The sequence below is a fragment of the Mirounga leonina genome, unplaced genomic scaffold (genome assembly GCF_011800145.1).
Source record: "Mirounga leonina isolate KUSES-001 unplaced genomic scaffold, KU_Mleo_1.0 Mir_95, whole genome shotgun sequence".
In the NCBI taxonomy this organism is placed as follows: Eukaryota; Metazoa; Chordata; class Mammalia; order Carnivora; family Phocidae; genus Mirounga; species Mirounga leonina.
Genome location: NW_023270865.1, coordinates 12554615 through 12569297, shown reverse-complemented (window position 1 = coordinate 12569297; position 14683 = coordinate 12554615). Strand labels below are relative to the sequence as shown.

The 14683-nt window shown below is 42.5% G+C and overlaps 1 protein-coding gene across 1 annotated transcript in view; it reads left to right on the top strand.

Annotated features, from left to right (window-relative positions):
• MARCHF11 (membrane associated ring-CH-type finger 11) overlaps positions 1-14396 on the top strand; it is a 99749-nt gene extending 85353 nt beyond the window's left edge. The window contains exon 4 of the mRNA XM_034998769.1: positions 13916-14396. Coding sequence (XP_034854660.1) covers positions 13916-14238 — 323 coding nt within the window. The 3' untranslated portion in view covers positions 14239-14396. The remainder of the gene's footprint in view (positions 1-13915) is intronic.
• The last annotated feature ends 287 nt before the right edge of the window (positions 14397-14683 follow it).

Genomic DNA, 14683 nt, shown 5'->3' with positions numbered 1-14683 from the left:
GATGTTGAAGAAAGAGCAATGATAGCTAGGAGAGGTTGAAGGGGGTGGGGGATGTGGCACGGAGGGCATGCTGGGAAGGCAAGAAGATAATAATCCAGGCAAAGGATTAGGCCCTACATTAAGGTAGATAGGCAGCTGCTGGAATTAAAAAAGGTTGATCACAAGATAACGGTGATCGAATCAATAGAGGTAGGGCAGAAGTGGGGGGTAAAGGAAAGGGGCCATCAGGTGTGATTCAAAGAGGCTGATTGGCAGATGGGAGGAAAAGATGATACGTTCTGTTTGAACATTTTCTTTTTGCAGAATTTCTGAGGAATGGCCAGGAAGTGGCTGGATATAGGGGTCTGGAGCTCAGGATAGGAATTTGAGCTGGAGATTGACATCTGGTAGTTGAAGCCGTGGTCTACAGGGGAAAGTGATCTGGGCGAGATGAACAGCAGTTTGAGGAACACAGAGACACAAAGAGCAGGCAGAGGAGCATGACCAGGGGAGAAAAAAGTGGGTCAGTCTAGGTGAGGAGGAAGGAAGGAACTTCGGGGAGGAGGAACACATGGTCAGTAGTGCCAGATGCCGGCTCAAGAGTAGGTGAATTAAGCCAAAGTGCACTCACTGGATTTAGCAGTATGGGTGTTGATTGCATAAACACAAGGCTGAGAATGGTTGGGACAGGCAGAAGGGGGCTCAGAATGTAGGTTAAACAGGGGCGCCTGGGTGGCTCAGTCATTAAGCATCTGCCTTCGGCTCAGGTCATGATCCCAGGCTCCTGGGATCGAGCCCCACATCGGGCTCCCCGCTCAGCAGGAAGCCTGCTTCTCCCTCTCCCACTCCCCCTGCTTGTTCCCTCTCTCGCTGTGTCTCTATCAAATAAATAAATAAAATCTTTAAAAAAAAAAGAATGTAGGTTAAACAAATCTTGGCTGAACAAGTTAAATGAGGGCAGAACCTAGAGTTGGGTGTGGAATTGAGAAAAGTTCCTGGGGTTTTGTTTTTGTTTTTGTTTTGTTTGTTTTAAGATTTTATTTATTTGACACAGAGAGAGAGACAGTGAGAGAGGGAACACAAGCAGGAGCAGAGGGAGAGGGAGAAGCAGGCTTCCCCGATGCGGGGCTCCATCCCAGGACCCTGGGATCATGACCTGAGCTGAAGGCAGACGCTTAATGACTGAGCCATCCAGGCACCCCATCTGTTTGTTTGTTTTAATGGTAGAGTCAGGCAGGGACAAATGCTGAGAAGAAAGATCCAGAAGAAACCAGAGAAAAGACCGAAGAATGGACAGCTTGATGCCTGTCTGAATGCAGAGCTAGCCCCCAGCACGCAGGGGAGGGGTTGGCCTTGCCCAGGAGGGCCATGGTGCCCGAGAAGGGCAGGCAGGGGGAGGGCAGGCCCAGTGGGCACAGCTGCCTGTGCTGCTCCCGGAGAACAAGCTGAAGGGCCTCCTGGCAAAAGACCTCCCGTTTCTCAGTCAAACTGGTGGTGCGCTCAAGGCACCGTGTGGGGAAGGATCTGAGGGGAGCATTAAAAATGACGATCAGCTGCCGAGGGCTTTGGGCCCTGCACTGGGCATGATGGAGCGCCCCCTGGAGGCTGGAATGAGGGTGGCCCGATCCGCAAGGCCCTGTCGCTCCGTATTTTTGACGCACTAGGGATGAGGAGCAAGGTGGAGACGGGGGAACTTTGAGGCTGGGCTGAAATGGGGTTTGTGATGCAGAGTTGCAGGGAGCCCGAGCAGCACTGTCAGCCTTGACTTTCTCCTCCAGGGCTGGGAGAGTGATTACAGGGTGGGGGGTGCTTTCTCGCTGCGGAGGAAGGAACCAGAGCCAGAAAGAAGTGGCCGACTGGGAAGGAATGTGCGGCCCAGGGGCTCGGCCTTCAGCAGGTGGAGGAGGGTGCGTTGAGACTAAGAAAGTGGGTAAGAAGCCCAGGAGGCGGTGGCTGTCCACACCAGGTGGGAGAGTTTCGAAGCTTGCAGCTGGAATGGTTTCTGGAAGGGAAGGGCCCAGACTGGAGTGAAGGAGGGACAGCAGAGGGCAAGGGTCATGCACCTCAGGTCATGGTCGGGTCATCCACACTGGCCCGAAACATGAAGTTGTGTGTGTCGAGAGGGCTGAGGGGAGCCAGGAACCAGGGGGCAGATCATGGGTGATGGTTGAGAGTGGCGGAGGGGCCAGGATGGCTATCTCTTGTGGCCGCGCGCGTATGCTCATGGGATCACACATGCGGGAATTCCTAGTTGTGGGAATTTAAGTACGCGAGGCTCACGCACAGCTGAGCAGCCTTTGAGAGATCTGAGTGTGTCCCTAGGCCAGTCGGAGATGGGTGAGTACTGAGGCCACCGGCTCGGGGCGGGAAGTCTTCCTGGGAGGAGAGATCAGAGTCGATTGTGTGGCAGAGGGAACCGTGACATGAAGAGGCAGCCCCTTAACCTAAAATCCTGGACATTGTTCTTCAGAACCAACACCTGCCTCTCTGGGGATCTCCTGGCTTCAGACTATTTTGCAGCCCAGAACTTTATTTAACGAAGAGAATGTGAACATGATCACTCTTCTGATGATGCGTCAGTGCCCAGCACAGAGGCTTGGGGACTGTGGGGGTGCTGAAGGGGAGCCGGAGACAAACTCAGGAAGCACGGAGATGAGCACAGAAATGGAGCTCGTATCTTATTCCAGATATGTAGAAATAAGGTTTTAAAGACCATACTGCAATAATATCTCAGATTATGTTTTCTAATCCAGGTATTATGCGAAGCAATTTTCCTCAGATTTCCTATTTAATCCTCAACACTCTACTGGGTATAAGGTTGCTGTTCTCATCTCGGAGACGAGGCACCATTAAGTAGTCCCCCCAGGGTCTCACAGATTGGAAGAGGGACCCGAGATTGGAATCCAGACATTGTCGCGCCTGTGACAGAATATTTATGTGATTCAGTTAATTCTATTTATTATTTAGTAAATACCCCTTCTTATATGCTGAGCTCGAATGGCTCATTTACAAGATGTTTATTCATGAAGTGAAACCACGTCAGTTGGCGTCTCAAACACCTAAGGCATAACAACAGGAATAAATACTTTTTTGGAGGGATGGGGGAGCTGAATTTAGGTCAGAAATGGAGAAAAAAAATTCCCCCCAAACCCAAAGTAATATAGCCACTTTGTGAAGTCTTTACTCATGTATTCTAAATTAATAGAGCCATACAGAACATACAGAAATATTAGTAGAGAATGGGCAAGATTTAATTCAGCATCCCAAGAGCAATCTCTTTCCATTGATCTGAGTGACACAATTTCCTAGTAAGAATTATGTATGTAGGGGCGCCTGGGTGGCTCAGTCATTAAGCGTCTGCCTTTGGCTCAGGTCATGATCCCAGGGTCCTGGGATTGAGCCCCACATCGGGCTCTCTGCTCAGCGGGAAGCCTGCTTCTCCCTCTCCCACTCCCCCTGCTTATGTTCCCTCTCTTGCTGTGTCTCTCTCTGTCAAATAAATAAATAAAATCTTAAAAAAAAAAAATTATGTATGTAAAGAATCACATCTAAACCTTGAATTTTGTTGCTAGGTCATAGACTAGAATATTAAGGAAAGCTAAGGTCTGAGCATTTTAATATTCAGGTTAAAAATTCCATTAATATTTTTAATTAAAAAAATCTTACTGAGGTTGTGTGAATGAAATCAAAGAGTTAGAAATTTTATTTATGTTTAGGTGGTCACTTCTTTTTTTTTTTTTCTTCCATTTTTTTTTTATTCTTATGTTAATCCCCATACATTACATCATTAGTTTTAGATGAAGTGTTCCATGATTCATTGTTTCTGCACAACACCCAGTGCTCCATGCAGAATGTGCCCTCCTCAATACCCACCACCAGGCTAACCCATTCTCCCACCCCCCTCCCCTCTAGAACCCTGTTTGTTTTTCAGAGTCCATCGTCTCTCATGGTTCGTCTACCCCTCCGATTTCCCCCGCTTCATTCTTCCCCTCCCGCTACCTTCTTCTTCTTTTTTTTTTTTCTTAACATATATTGCATTATTTGTTTCAGAGGTACAGATCTGAGATTCAACAGTCTTGCACAATTCACAGCGCTTACCAGAGCACATATAGGTGGTTACTTCTATTTGGAATTTTTATCCACTGCTTGTATGATTTAAGAGAAATGAAAAACAAAGCCAACAAAGATGAGATAGCCTATCACAGTCATAAAGATAAACAGATTTTGGTTGTTTCAGGTTAGATCTTTTTAAGTGTTATTCTCATCCTGAAAAATAGAACAACCAATACATATATGCTTTACTCTAGAGATTAATAAAATCGTGTTCTGTGAGTTTGCAGTGGACAGTTTGTCCATTGGAGAAAGACATTGTGTTTGTTTCTACTTGCCACTAGGAAAAGCCCATAACAGCCTTCTTCTAAGAACTCTTTTTGGTCCACGGCACCTGGGTGGCTCAGTGGGTTCAGCATCTGACTCTTGATCTCAGCATTGTGAGTTCGGGCCCCGCATTGAGCTCCACGTTGGGGTGGAGCCTACTTAGGAAAGGAAAAAAAGAACTGTTTTTAGTCCATATACTGGAATGTGGGAAACAAATGGAAACCCACCAAAGTAGAGTCCCAGTTCTAAAAACTTTAACACAGAAAGTGGACGTTGATAGGGTATTTTAACCCAATACTGTTTCACTGGGGTTTGCGGAGTTACTTCTATAAATTGTGAGGGTCACTGTAATCCTTCCCAATGCTGCAGTGTACCCTTGAAGATGAAGACCAGAGGAGAACTTACCATCCCAGCCTCGGGTGTTACTGAAGAGACTGTGCTCACGGAAGATATCCCTTGGGCCAAGAAGACACTAGTGTGGGCTGACTTTGGCCAACGATGGCTCCTGAAGTCTGAGTTCTTGCAGAGTATAAAGCACACTGAACCAGGCATCAAAGGTCTGACTCTGATCCTGGGCTCTAGCACTAACTGTGGACCGTTGGGCAAGCCATGTCACTTCTCTGGGCCTCAGAGTCCTCATCCCCCAAAGCAAAGGGGTTAGATGAAATCATACCCAGTATTTTCTAATTTTGAAATTCAGTGACTATGTCCACTGCTAGTCGCTGTGTGATATGACGTCACCCTTTTGCTGAAGGTGTTTCATCTGCTCATGAATTGAAGGACAGACTTGAAGTTGTATTCAGCTGAAATTAAACTAGTTCTAATCCATGCTCCCAGTTATAGGAGGGCTCTAGGATATCTTTGTCATCTCTAAGGGCATTGGGCTTATTCCTTCATTTCTTTTATTGAAATAATCGTATCCATAGGTGGCTTTTCTCACAGGCACTTCTGGGCAGAAGCTTAGATGATATAACAATTCTTCTCTCTGGTGAATTCTCTTAATCCTTTAAAAAATTAACGTACCATGTGTTTTATAATGTGTAACAAGGTCTACAGCTTTTGAGGAATGTTCTGTGACTATGCCAAAGGCAGATTTGAGACGCAGGGCTAGTAATTGAAAGATCGGAAGTCTCCTATCTACTAAGGAATAAAAGAAATCATTAAAATGATTGATTGGTGGATTGGCTTCTTAGAACAGCAAGTAGTCAGATGAATGGACAATCTCTTTTATACTCCCTGTTTTGCCTGGAAATAGCAGAGAAGAATCCATATCAGCCTCTTAGGCTTCATGACCTGAGCATAGTCATTTTGCGACTAGCTGGATTCATGATTGTTGGATGCAGGGAGATATTTGATGACCAGACCAAAAAGACCATGGAGGAGTCGACTACAGTTTACTGGGACTGAAAATGAGTCCTTGTAAAGAATTTTAGCTCTCCTATCCTGTGCCCGTTCGTGTGTGTGTGTGTGTGTGTGTACGCATACATATGCTCATATATGTATGAAACATAGGTCCCGATTCCTAAACCCCTTCCATCTCTAGTCTTGGAGTCCTTGTCGCATGTTTCAGTGTCTCCATTTGGTATCTTAAGATAGTACTCTGCCATTTTAAAGAACAATACTTGAGATCTTTGTGGCACCGTCACGACTAGACCCTTGTCATCCCTTGGATTCCAGCGATGGCTACTCTCCCCTTTCTCATTCCCGCTCATGTAGTGAAGAGTTATCGAGTTGCTGCTGTGTTTCAGGCACTGAAGTAGGAGTAGGGCTCCTGTGCTCTGGGGGCACAGAGCTGAGTGAGGTCACAGGCATAGAAAAAAATTATCCTAGTCCAGGTAATAAGGAAAATAGTGCAGGCATTTCCTTCTGGTGAGGTGGAAGGTAGGAGAGAGGGACTAATTTTGAGTGGGTCAGAGAAGAAACTATGAGAGAATCTGGATCTTGAAGCCTGTTTAATAATAGTTCATTGTGGAACTATAGGAGAGTGATCATTCCGGAGAAGTCTCTGTCTTACGGGTTTATCACAGATTTGCTAAGAAGATAAAATTAGCAGAATTTAGTGCAAGAGGATAGAGGAGTCTAGGTGATTCCAAGGTTTTAGCTTAATTGACTTGGGGAACAGTCAGCAAATTCAACCTATGTCAGGACTTTTTGGAAAAGAGTGTGCTTCCCTCCCTGCCAGTTAGTAAACGATTATACTCCTTATTAAAATTCGGTTTTGCCGGGCGCCTGGGTGGCTCAGTTGGTTAAGCGACTGCCTTCGGCTCAGGTCATGATCCTGGAGTCCCGGGATCGAGTCCCGCATTGGGCTCCCTGCTCGGCAGGGAGCCTGCTTCTCCCTCTGACCCTCCCCCCTCTCATGTGCTCTCTGTCTCTCATTCTCTCTGTCTCAAATAAATAAATAAAATCTTTAAAAAAAAAAAAATTCGGTTTTGCCATCTTGTTCAGTCGCCAGGCAGTGACGTCATCAATATGGAAGATCCAGCACCTGTGTGCTCTTTGCATCCAGGCTGATGACTGTGGACTTCACTGAGCAGACGGGAGGACGGAGAGAGTGGCAGGGTCATAAGACAGACACTGTGAATTTTCTTCTGTGTACTCTCAGAGAAACAGTCACTTAGGGTCTTCACTATTTGTAATAATCTTTTCTTCATGTGTACTGTTATGTACTCTACTTTGGGGCTGGGTGGGTCAGATCATCAGTATTTGGAAATTAGCCAGCCTCTTGTTGTGTTGCAAGGGCTTCTGTGCTGTGGGAAGTTCGTGAATAATTCTTACTCTTATTACATTTCTTGCACAGAAGATTTTCTTACCAATAGTTTGAGTGTTTGAGCCCCTGAACTTTATGCTCTCATGATTAGCCTGCCATTCTCAAATCTGTGAATTAATACATATATATGTATATATATAATTTATATTCAACAATGGAAAAATCAACTCATCTTTTATAGACATAAGTGCATTTTATGTGGGATATTTCTTTACCTTATTTGTTCTGATACGGGCAACACTGAAGTTACATTTTCACAAAAATCCCCGTATATAATCAGGGCATGTAGTTCCCAGAGACCTGACTTTTGAGATATCAATTTATGATGGCTTTGTCTTGTGAGTCTAGTGACTTCGGCAACGGTATATATTATATTGTCTTTCAGTTTTCATCTCTGTAAGTTTTATATTTTTGCATTTTTTTTCTCTAAGCTCCACATATAGTTCAGTTCAACAAAAAGCATTCAGTATACAAAGAAGGAATCACTCATGTTTATTTCTTCAAGGTTCATATTAACAAGATTCAACAATAGAGTAGTGGCTTTTTTTAAAAAAGATTTTATTTATTTGAAAAAAAGAGAGAACAAGCGGGGGGAGGAGCAGAGGGAGAGGGAGAAGCCAGCTCCCCACTCAGCAGGGAGCCCAATGTGGGGCTTGATCCCAGGGTCATGACCTGAGCCCAAGGCAGACGCTTAACCAACAGCCACCCAGATGGCCCATGGGGGAGTGACTTTTAAAGTGTTTACCTCTACTGTCACATCGTCCATGAGCATTTAAATTTGGGGTAGGTTGGGAAAATACGCCAGGAAGATTAATGCATTTTATGACACTCTAGCAAAGCTCATACTACAAAGGGTATCTTGGACCACAGTCTTATTTAGTTAATACTCGTTGAACAACCATGCTCTGGTCTTCAAGTAATAGAAATTAAGGAGTCAAAAATGGGTCCACTTCATGAGATTGACTCTAAACTGTTCTTAAGTGGGATTAAATGGGACCCAAAGTCCCTGTTCTGCTTCTGGTGCACATTGACTTCTCTGAATGACATCGGTTGTATTTTATAGAATGTGTGTAAATTTCACTGAGCAGGGTGGGGAGAGAGGGAGAGAGACAGAAAGAACTCTTGACAATGGACAGGGGTGAAATTTAATCTTGAAATCTTGTACATTTGCACAGTCAAGAGCCTTTTCTAGCCAAATATCTGCTGTGCGTTGCAAGTTCTTTAGCTCTCCCAAAGGTCGTTTTGATTGAACAGCACACAGGGCTTCAGTCTTTATTCCTTTGTGGACCTTGCACTTCTTGGGAAAGCTCAGGGTGGGTGCAGCTCCCCGGATGAGGCTCTCACCACTTGTAGTGTTGCCTTCAACAACTTTCTTCTTGTGGGCAGGGCGAGGAGGAAGGGGCTGTTTCACTGGGCCTCTTAGAGATATGATAGTGTCAGTGACACACAAGGATATTAAAAATGGCAGCTAATGATCTAACTTTGCCCAAATCACAGTCTCCAGGGCTTAATTTACTCATCTTTTAAATGAGGGTGATATAGATCTACATGGTCTGTCTTCATCTGTTGGAGCCTCTACAGCAAAATACCACAGATTGGGTGGCTTAAACAAAGGACATATATTTTTTACAGTTCTGGAGGCTGGGAAGTCCAAGGTCAGGGTGCCAGCATGTTCAGTCTAGTTGGGTCTCTCATTTTGGTTTGTGGATGGTTGTCATTCTCATGTGTCCTCACATGGCCTTTCCTTGGTGTCTCTTCCACTTTATATAAAGGCATTAATCCTATCATGAGAGCCTCCCCCTCATGACTTAAAGTAGCCCTAATTACCCTCCCAAAGGTCCCACTTCCAAACACCATCATGTTAGGGATTAGGGCTTCAACATATGAATTTTGGAGAGACAAACATTCAGTCCATAGCAAGGACTCTTTTAGTTGGTCTTAATTCTATGACTAGGAGAAACTGCCTTACCATTGAAAATTTAACGTGAATACAACTGTAGTACTCAAGGTTTATAAGTAGACACATTTGAGCTCCAATCTGTAGTCTTATTCTTATAGCTTCATGATGTTGGGCAGTTATTAAATCTCTCCATGTCTCAGTTTCCTCAACCATGAAATTGTTCAATCATGGTATCTATTTGTAGAGTCTCTGTCAAGATTAAGTGAAAATCATGCAGATAAACCACTTAGTGCAGTGCTTGGCACAAAATAGAACCTTGATAAAAATTTAAGTTTTGAAAAACAGCCAAATCTATTTGAACAAGAGCTGAGACTGGTAACACAAGAAATGAAATTATTTGATCAGTAGTTTGGTTGTTAATATCGAAATTTGTTTGTATTTGACTCTAAATTTTACAGGTCTCTGTTCATTATAACACATCATTTGTTTGTATTGAAATAGACATGGACAAGTGGCATGTGTGTGTATACACACTTGTGAGCATCTGTACCTTGATAATCTCCCCCATCATTTCTTTGGGTAATTAATTCCTTTTCTGCGATCATATAAGAATTTCAACCAACACATCACTTACAAATTTGGGATATATTTTGCCTATACATGAACACTGTGCTTTTATTTCAGTGAAACCAGAAACGTTTAAACTTGCTCTTTTTTAAGAAGATTGTTCCCTAACAAAAATGTTCCTTTGCACATCAATAAGGGGATGCTCCAGTTAAATGTTAAATGATAAAAAGCAGGGAAATGATAAAAAGCAGCCAACCACACATACATATACACACATACTTACTGAACTCTCAAAACCCCAAATTCCTATGAATCATACCTTGTTGACACCCATGCAATTAATAATGTAGCAAGTATCCTAAAAGTATCCTTTAATATTTACATTTTATAGAAATTATCATTGCTTTTCCTCTCAGGTCTAGTGACTCAGATGAAAAAAATAAATCTCAGAATAAATCTAAGCCTGTTCTTATATGCCCTGAAATGTCAAGGCGACAAATTCACTTAATGCTTAATTTGAGGTGTTACTCAGAGAGTGAAGCCACTGGAGGAAGTGAGCTTATCAGTTGTGAAACAAGAGGAGAAAAGATCATCAGTAAGAAAGTATGGCAGTATGATTTTTAATTGTTGGATTTTCAGCATGTGGGCTAAAGTCAAATGAATCCTTACTCTTGGATTTCAGTGATGGGTGTAGCCATATGTTCTCATTACCTCAAGTACAAAAGGCATTTGCTACGATTCTAGAAGATTTAGAGAAGAAAGGGGAAAATGCACCTTCCAGAGGACAACGTTAGGGTGGAGTGGCATTCTCTTATTTCGGGAAAATTTAAGCTTCTAAAGGGCAAGGAGTAATTCTGAACGCTCCTGGGAATAAAAATCTAAGCATCATTCGTAACTTGAAATGCAATTAAGCAGCACATGGAGCTGGAAATTCAAGAGGACTCTGTCTCTATGAAAACTTCAAGTAGCTCTCTCTCTAAATTCCGTTCAAAATGTACTATAAAGACCTGTGGGATTTATTTGTGCACATTGGGTAGATTTATGTATTTAGAAAAGGGCTACCAGGAATGTATTCCCAGAAAGTGACTTTAAGCTCTAGCAAATGATCTGATTTCTGGCCTCTTAAAGGAAATGGATAAAAAAAAGAATACGATCCTGTGAAATGAGTGGTTTCCTGGGGTGAAGCCATCCCCCATCACTGCACTTCTCCAGAATGAACCTGTTGCGAGCTGTAATGGTTTTGTGATTAGTGTGAATGAATGTTTCTCACCACATGGATTCACTATTGACTTTTTAATTAATAATAATGTTCTGTGCTATAGAACCAGCATCTCGAGGAAATTTGAGTGCTTTCTAATTGATGAATTTCAATTTATCTTTATACTATCTTGCTGAACGTATGGATTAGGTACTCTGATTGTGTTTTAATAGGAAAAATAGAGCCAGAAAAGTTAAATCATGGCCCACAGAGATTTCGGAAGGCTAATAATAGAATCATCAATTAAAATCTGGTAGTCTTTACTTATTTTGGCCATTTCCCAAAAATATCTGATCAGTTGTGTCAATTATTCCTTAGGAAAATGAAGTTGATCAAAACAATCAACATTGCATTTGCTATGATTAACAGAAGTTTACATTCCTTCTCATTATTTGGTGGTGTTCCACAATTATTATCTATTTTTATTTATTGGACCACATGCATGTTTTAGTGGCCTATGTTCACATCCTTGGAATGCTTTTAGGTCACAAGTGTCAGAAGTTTATCCCCTGGGAAGGGAGTGATATAAAACTTAAATTCTGGTATTAGGTAGTTGTGACTTCTAAAAAACTGGTATCTCCATCACCTACCTGCCATTGTTTTAGCTGACAAAAAAATGAAGTAATCCTCCCAACAAAACCATGTTCAAAACCCTTACTCATTGTGCCTATGGGAAGGTAACTATCATCCTTTCAATCACCCCTTCATGCAGCCTTAAAAATATGAGACTGATTCTTCCTGCCTCTTGCATTTCTATTTCTGTCAATTTTGGGGGGCGCCTGGGTGGCTCAGTTGGTTGAGCAACTGCCTTCGGCTCAGGTCATGGTCCTGGAGTCCCGGGATCGAGTCCCGCATCGGGCTCCCTGCTTGGCGAGGAGCCTGCTTCTCCCTCTAACCCTCCCCCCTCTCATGTACTCTCTCTCATTCTCGCTCTCTCAAATGAATAAATAAATCTTTAAAAAAAAAATATGAGACTGATTCTTTCTGCCTCGTGCATTTCTATTTCTGTCAATTTTTTTTTAAAATCTGACAAGTGTATTGCTTTGTCCCTCTATATTCTCATTACTGTTTCCGTTCTGCTCTCCACATGCAACGTGGTAACCTCCCTACTTGTCTCCACTCCCTGAGTTGCTATGCCTCAATACATCTTAGGTAAATTTTCCTAATTCTCTGTAATTTTTTAACATAGGAATTATTCAGGCACAAAAAAAGTACGCAGAATATATTGAACAGCCACATCTTCACCACCAGCATAAAAAAATGTGACATCAGAGATACAGTCCAATGGCCTCTTTGAAGCCTCTCCTGGATCTTGTTTCTTTTCTTTGCTCCCCACTATCATGCCTTTCATGGCTATTATTTTTATGCATGTTTTTATACTTTTTACATAGATCCACTATTGACTTTTTTTTTTTTTTTAAGATTTTATTTATTTATTTGACAGAGACAGAGACAGCGAGAGCAGGAACACAAGCAGGGGGAGTGGGAGAGGGTGAAGCAAGTTTCCCGCCGAGCAGGGAGCCCGATGCGGGGCTCGATCCCAGGACCCCGGGACCATGACCTGAGCCGAAGGCAGTCGCTTAACCAACTGAGCCACCCAGGCGCCCACACTATTGACTTTTTAATTAATAATGACTTACCCCAATCATTTCTTTCTGAAACTTTTTTTTTTTAATGTGGCTTTGAGATTTCTGCTCTTTTAAGATTTATCCATCTTAGTGCATGTGACTTTGTTCCCTTCAATTGTGTTGCTGTGATCATTGATCCACATAATGCAGTTTATCCATTCTTCTCAGAATGCACTTTAAGATTGTTTGGGATTTTCCCCCTCAAATATGAACAACTACATAATAAACATTTTTTTAAAGATTTATTTATTTGAGAGAGAGAGAGAGAAGGGGGGTAGGGGCATAGGGAGAGGGCAAGAGAGAATCTTAAGCAGATCCCCCCCCACCCCGCCCAAGCACAGAGCCTGACGCAGGGCTCAATCTCACGACCCTGAGATCACGACTTGAGTTGAAACCATATTCCATCTAAAAAAAGACTCTTATTGATCTCTCTACCGACTTTCAATGGAATTTCAGCCTCCTGAAGGAGAAGAGTTTCTTCTCACTTCTCAAATGAAGGGGGCCTCCCCCAAGGAATTTCTTTTTGTGAGCAGTCACCAATTCAAAAGCTCTTGGACCACATGCTGAAATGTAACTGTGTGAAAAATGCAGGGTGTGACGGGATCTGGGCTGGATGGTAGAGATGGAGCCATGTATCCTAGTTACACACTGCCAGTTTATGGTTCCTGAGGTTCTTGCATTACCTTGTTTATTTTCCCGAGAGTCTGTCTCAGAAATGTGTAGTCATTCAATTTACTGTATAGCAGCAAAGAACAAGGACTCTGGAGCCAGCCTGCCTGGGTCTGAAACCCTCCTCCCCCGCTAGTAGTTGTCTGCTCTTGAGCTCCTTCCTTGTTTGTAAAATGCTGGATGTGTTCATAATGAAAACTCAATGAGGTAATATACATGAAACTCAAGTGGGTGCTAAATACATTTTTGTTGGATTGTTGAAGAGAGTAAAAGTAAGAAAAAGGTGTATCATACCTCCTATGTGTCAGACATTGTTTTAGGAACTGGGAAGATGGTAATGATTTTAATATCTGTCTCTTTCCTAAACTAAGTTACCAGTTGAGACCAAATTCCCCAATACATTGCGTGGCCCATGGTGGGCACTCAGAGATGATGAAAGAATCAATAAACCTAATGATTCTCTTAAGGCAATGTAAGTGCCCAAGGTATGTTCTCAGCCGTGATGGGGCAAGTTAATTATATTCATGAGAACTTTGCTTTGTGCATGTTAGTGTATTCTTATTCTTTGCATATTGATTATTCCTGTGTAATCTGGAAAGTAGCTTACCACTAGCCATAATATTTGAGAAGTCAGGATACCATGTTTTTTGACGATGACGAGTAACAGAGAATTGACTATTTTTTTTCAATCCCTTACTTGTATACAAATAACATTCTTAACTTTTTTGATTATGACCGGCCTTTTTTTATTTTTCCTTGAATTTTAGGTCTCATTGTCCATGAAGGAGCTGCAGTTTACAGAGTATTTAAGCGCTGGCGAGCTGTTAACTTACACTGGGATGTACTAAATTATGATAAAGCCACAGACATCGAAGAAAGTAGCCGGGGAGAGTCTTCCACAAGCAGGACTTTATGGTTGCCATTGACAGCTCTGCGGAACAGGAACTTGGTCCACCCAACGCAGTTAACTTCCCCGAGGTTTCAGTGTGGCTACGTGTTATTGCATCTTTTCAATCGGATGAGGCCCCACGAAGATCTGTCAGAAGATAACAGCTCAGGGGAGGTTGTGATGAGAGTGACTTCTGTGTGACCCAAGTGTAAGGCAGCGTGGGGTAGACCACCCTGCACATTTTGGAATGTAATTGCAATGAATGGGGAAACCATAGCACTTCTAAAAACACACATCTATGAACTTTTTAAAATTTATGCTTTTTATATGAACATTTGAATTGCAAATACATTTTTCTGAAAAAAAAAAAAAAAGTTCTCTGGTTCTTTGTTTTTGATTTATCACATCTTTTATAAGTTGGTACTTGAAATCATTTTACGTATAATTTAACTCTACTTGGTTAAAAGAATGATGAAAGTTATCCTTAAGGCTGAAACTATTTTTTCTTGCTTGTTTTAAATATATTTTTATCAAACTTTTTGCTCCATGTGTAGTTTTTCAGGCATGTTACGAATGGGAAAGAGTTTAGAATGCTGTGGGCAGATGCCAAAGTGCCCCCTGGCAATGCAGCGCTGTGTACTGGTCC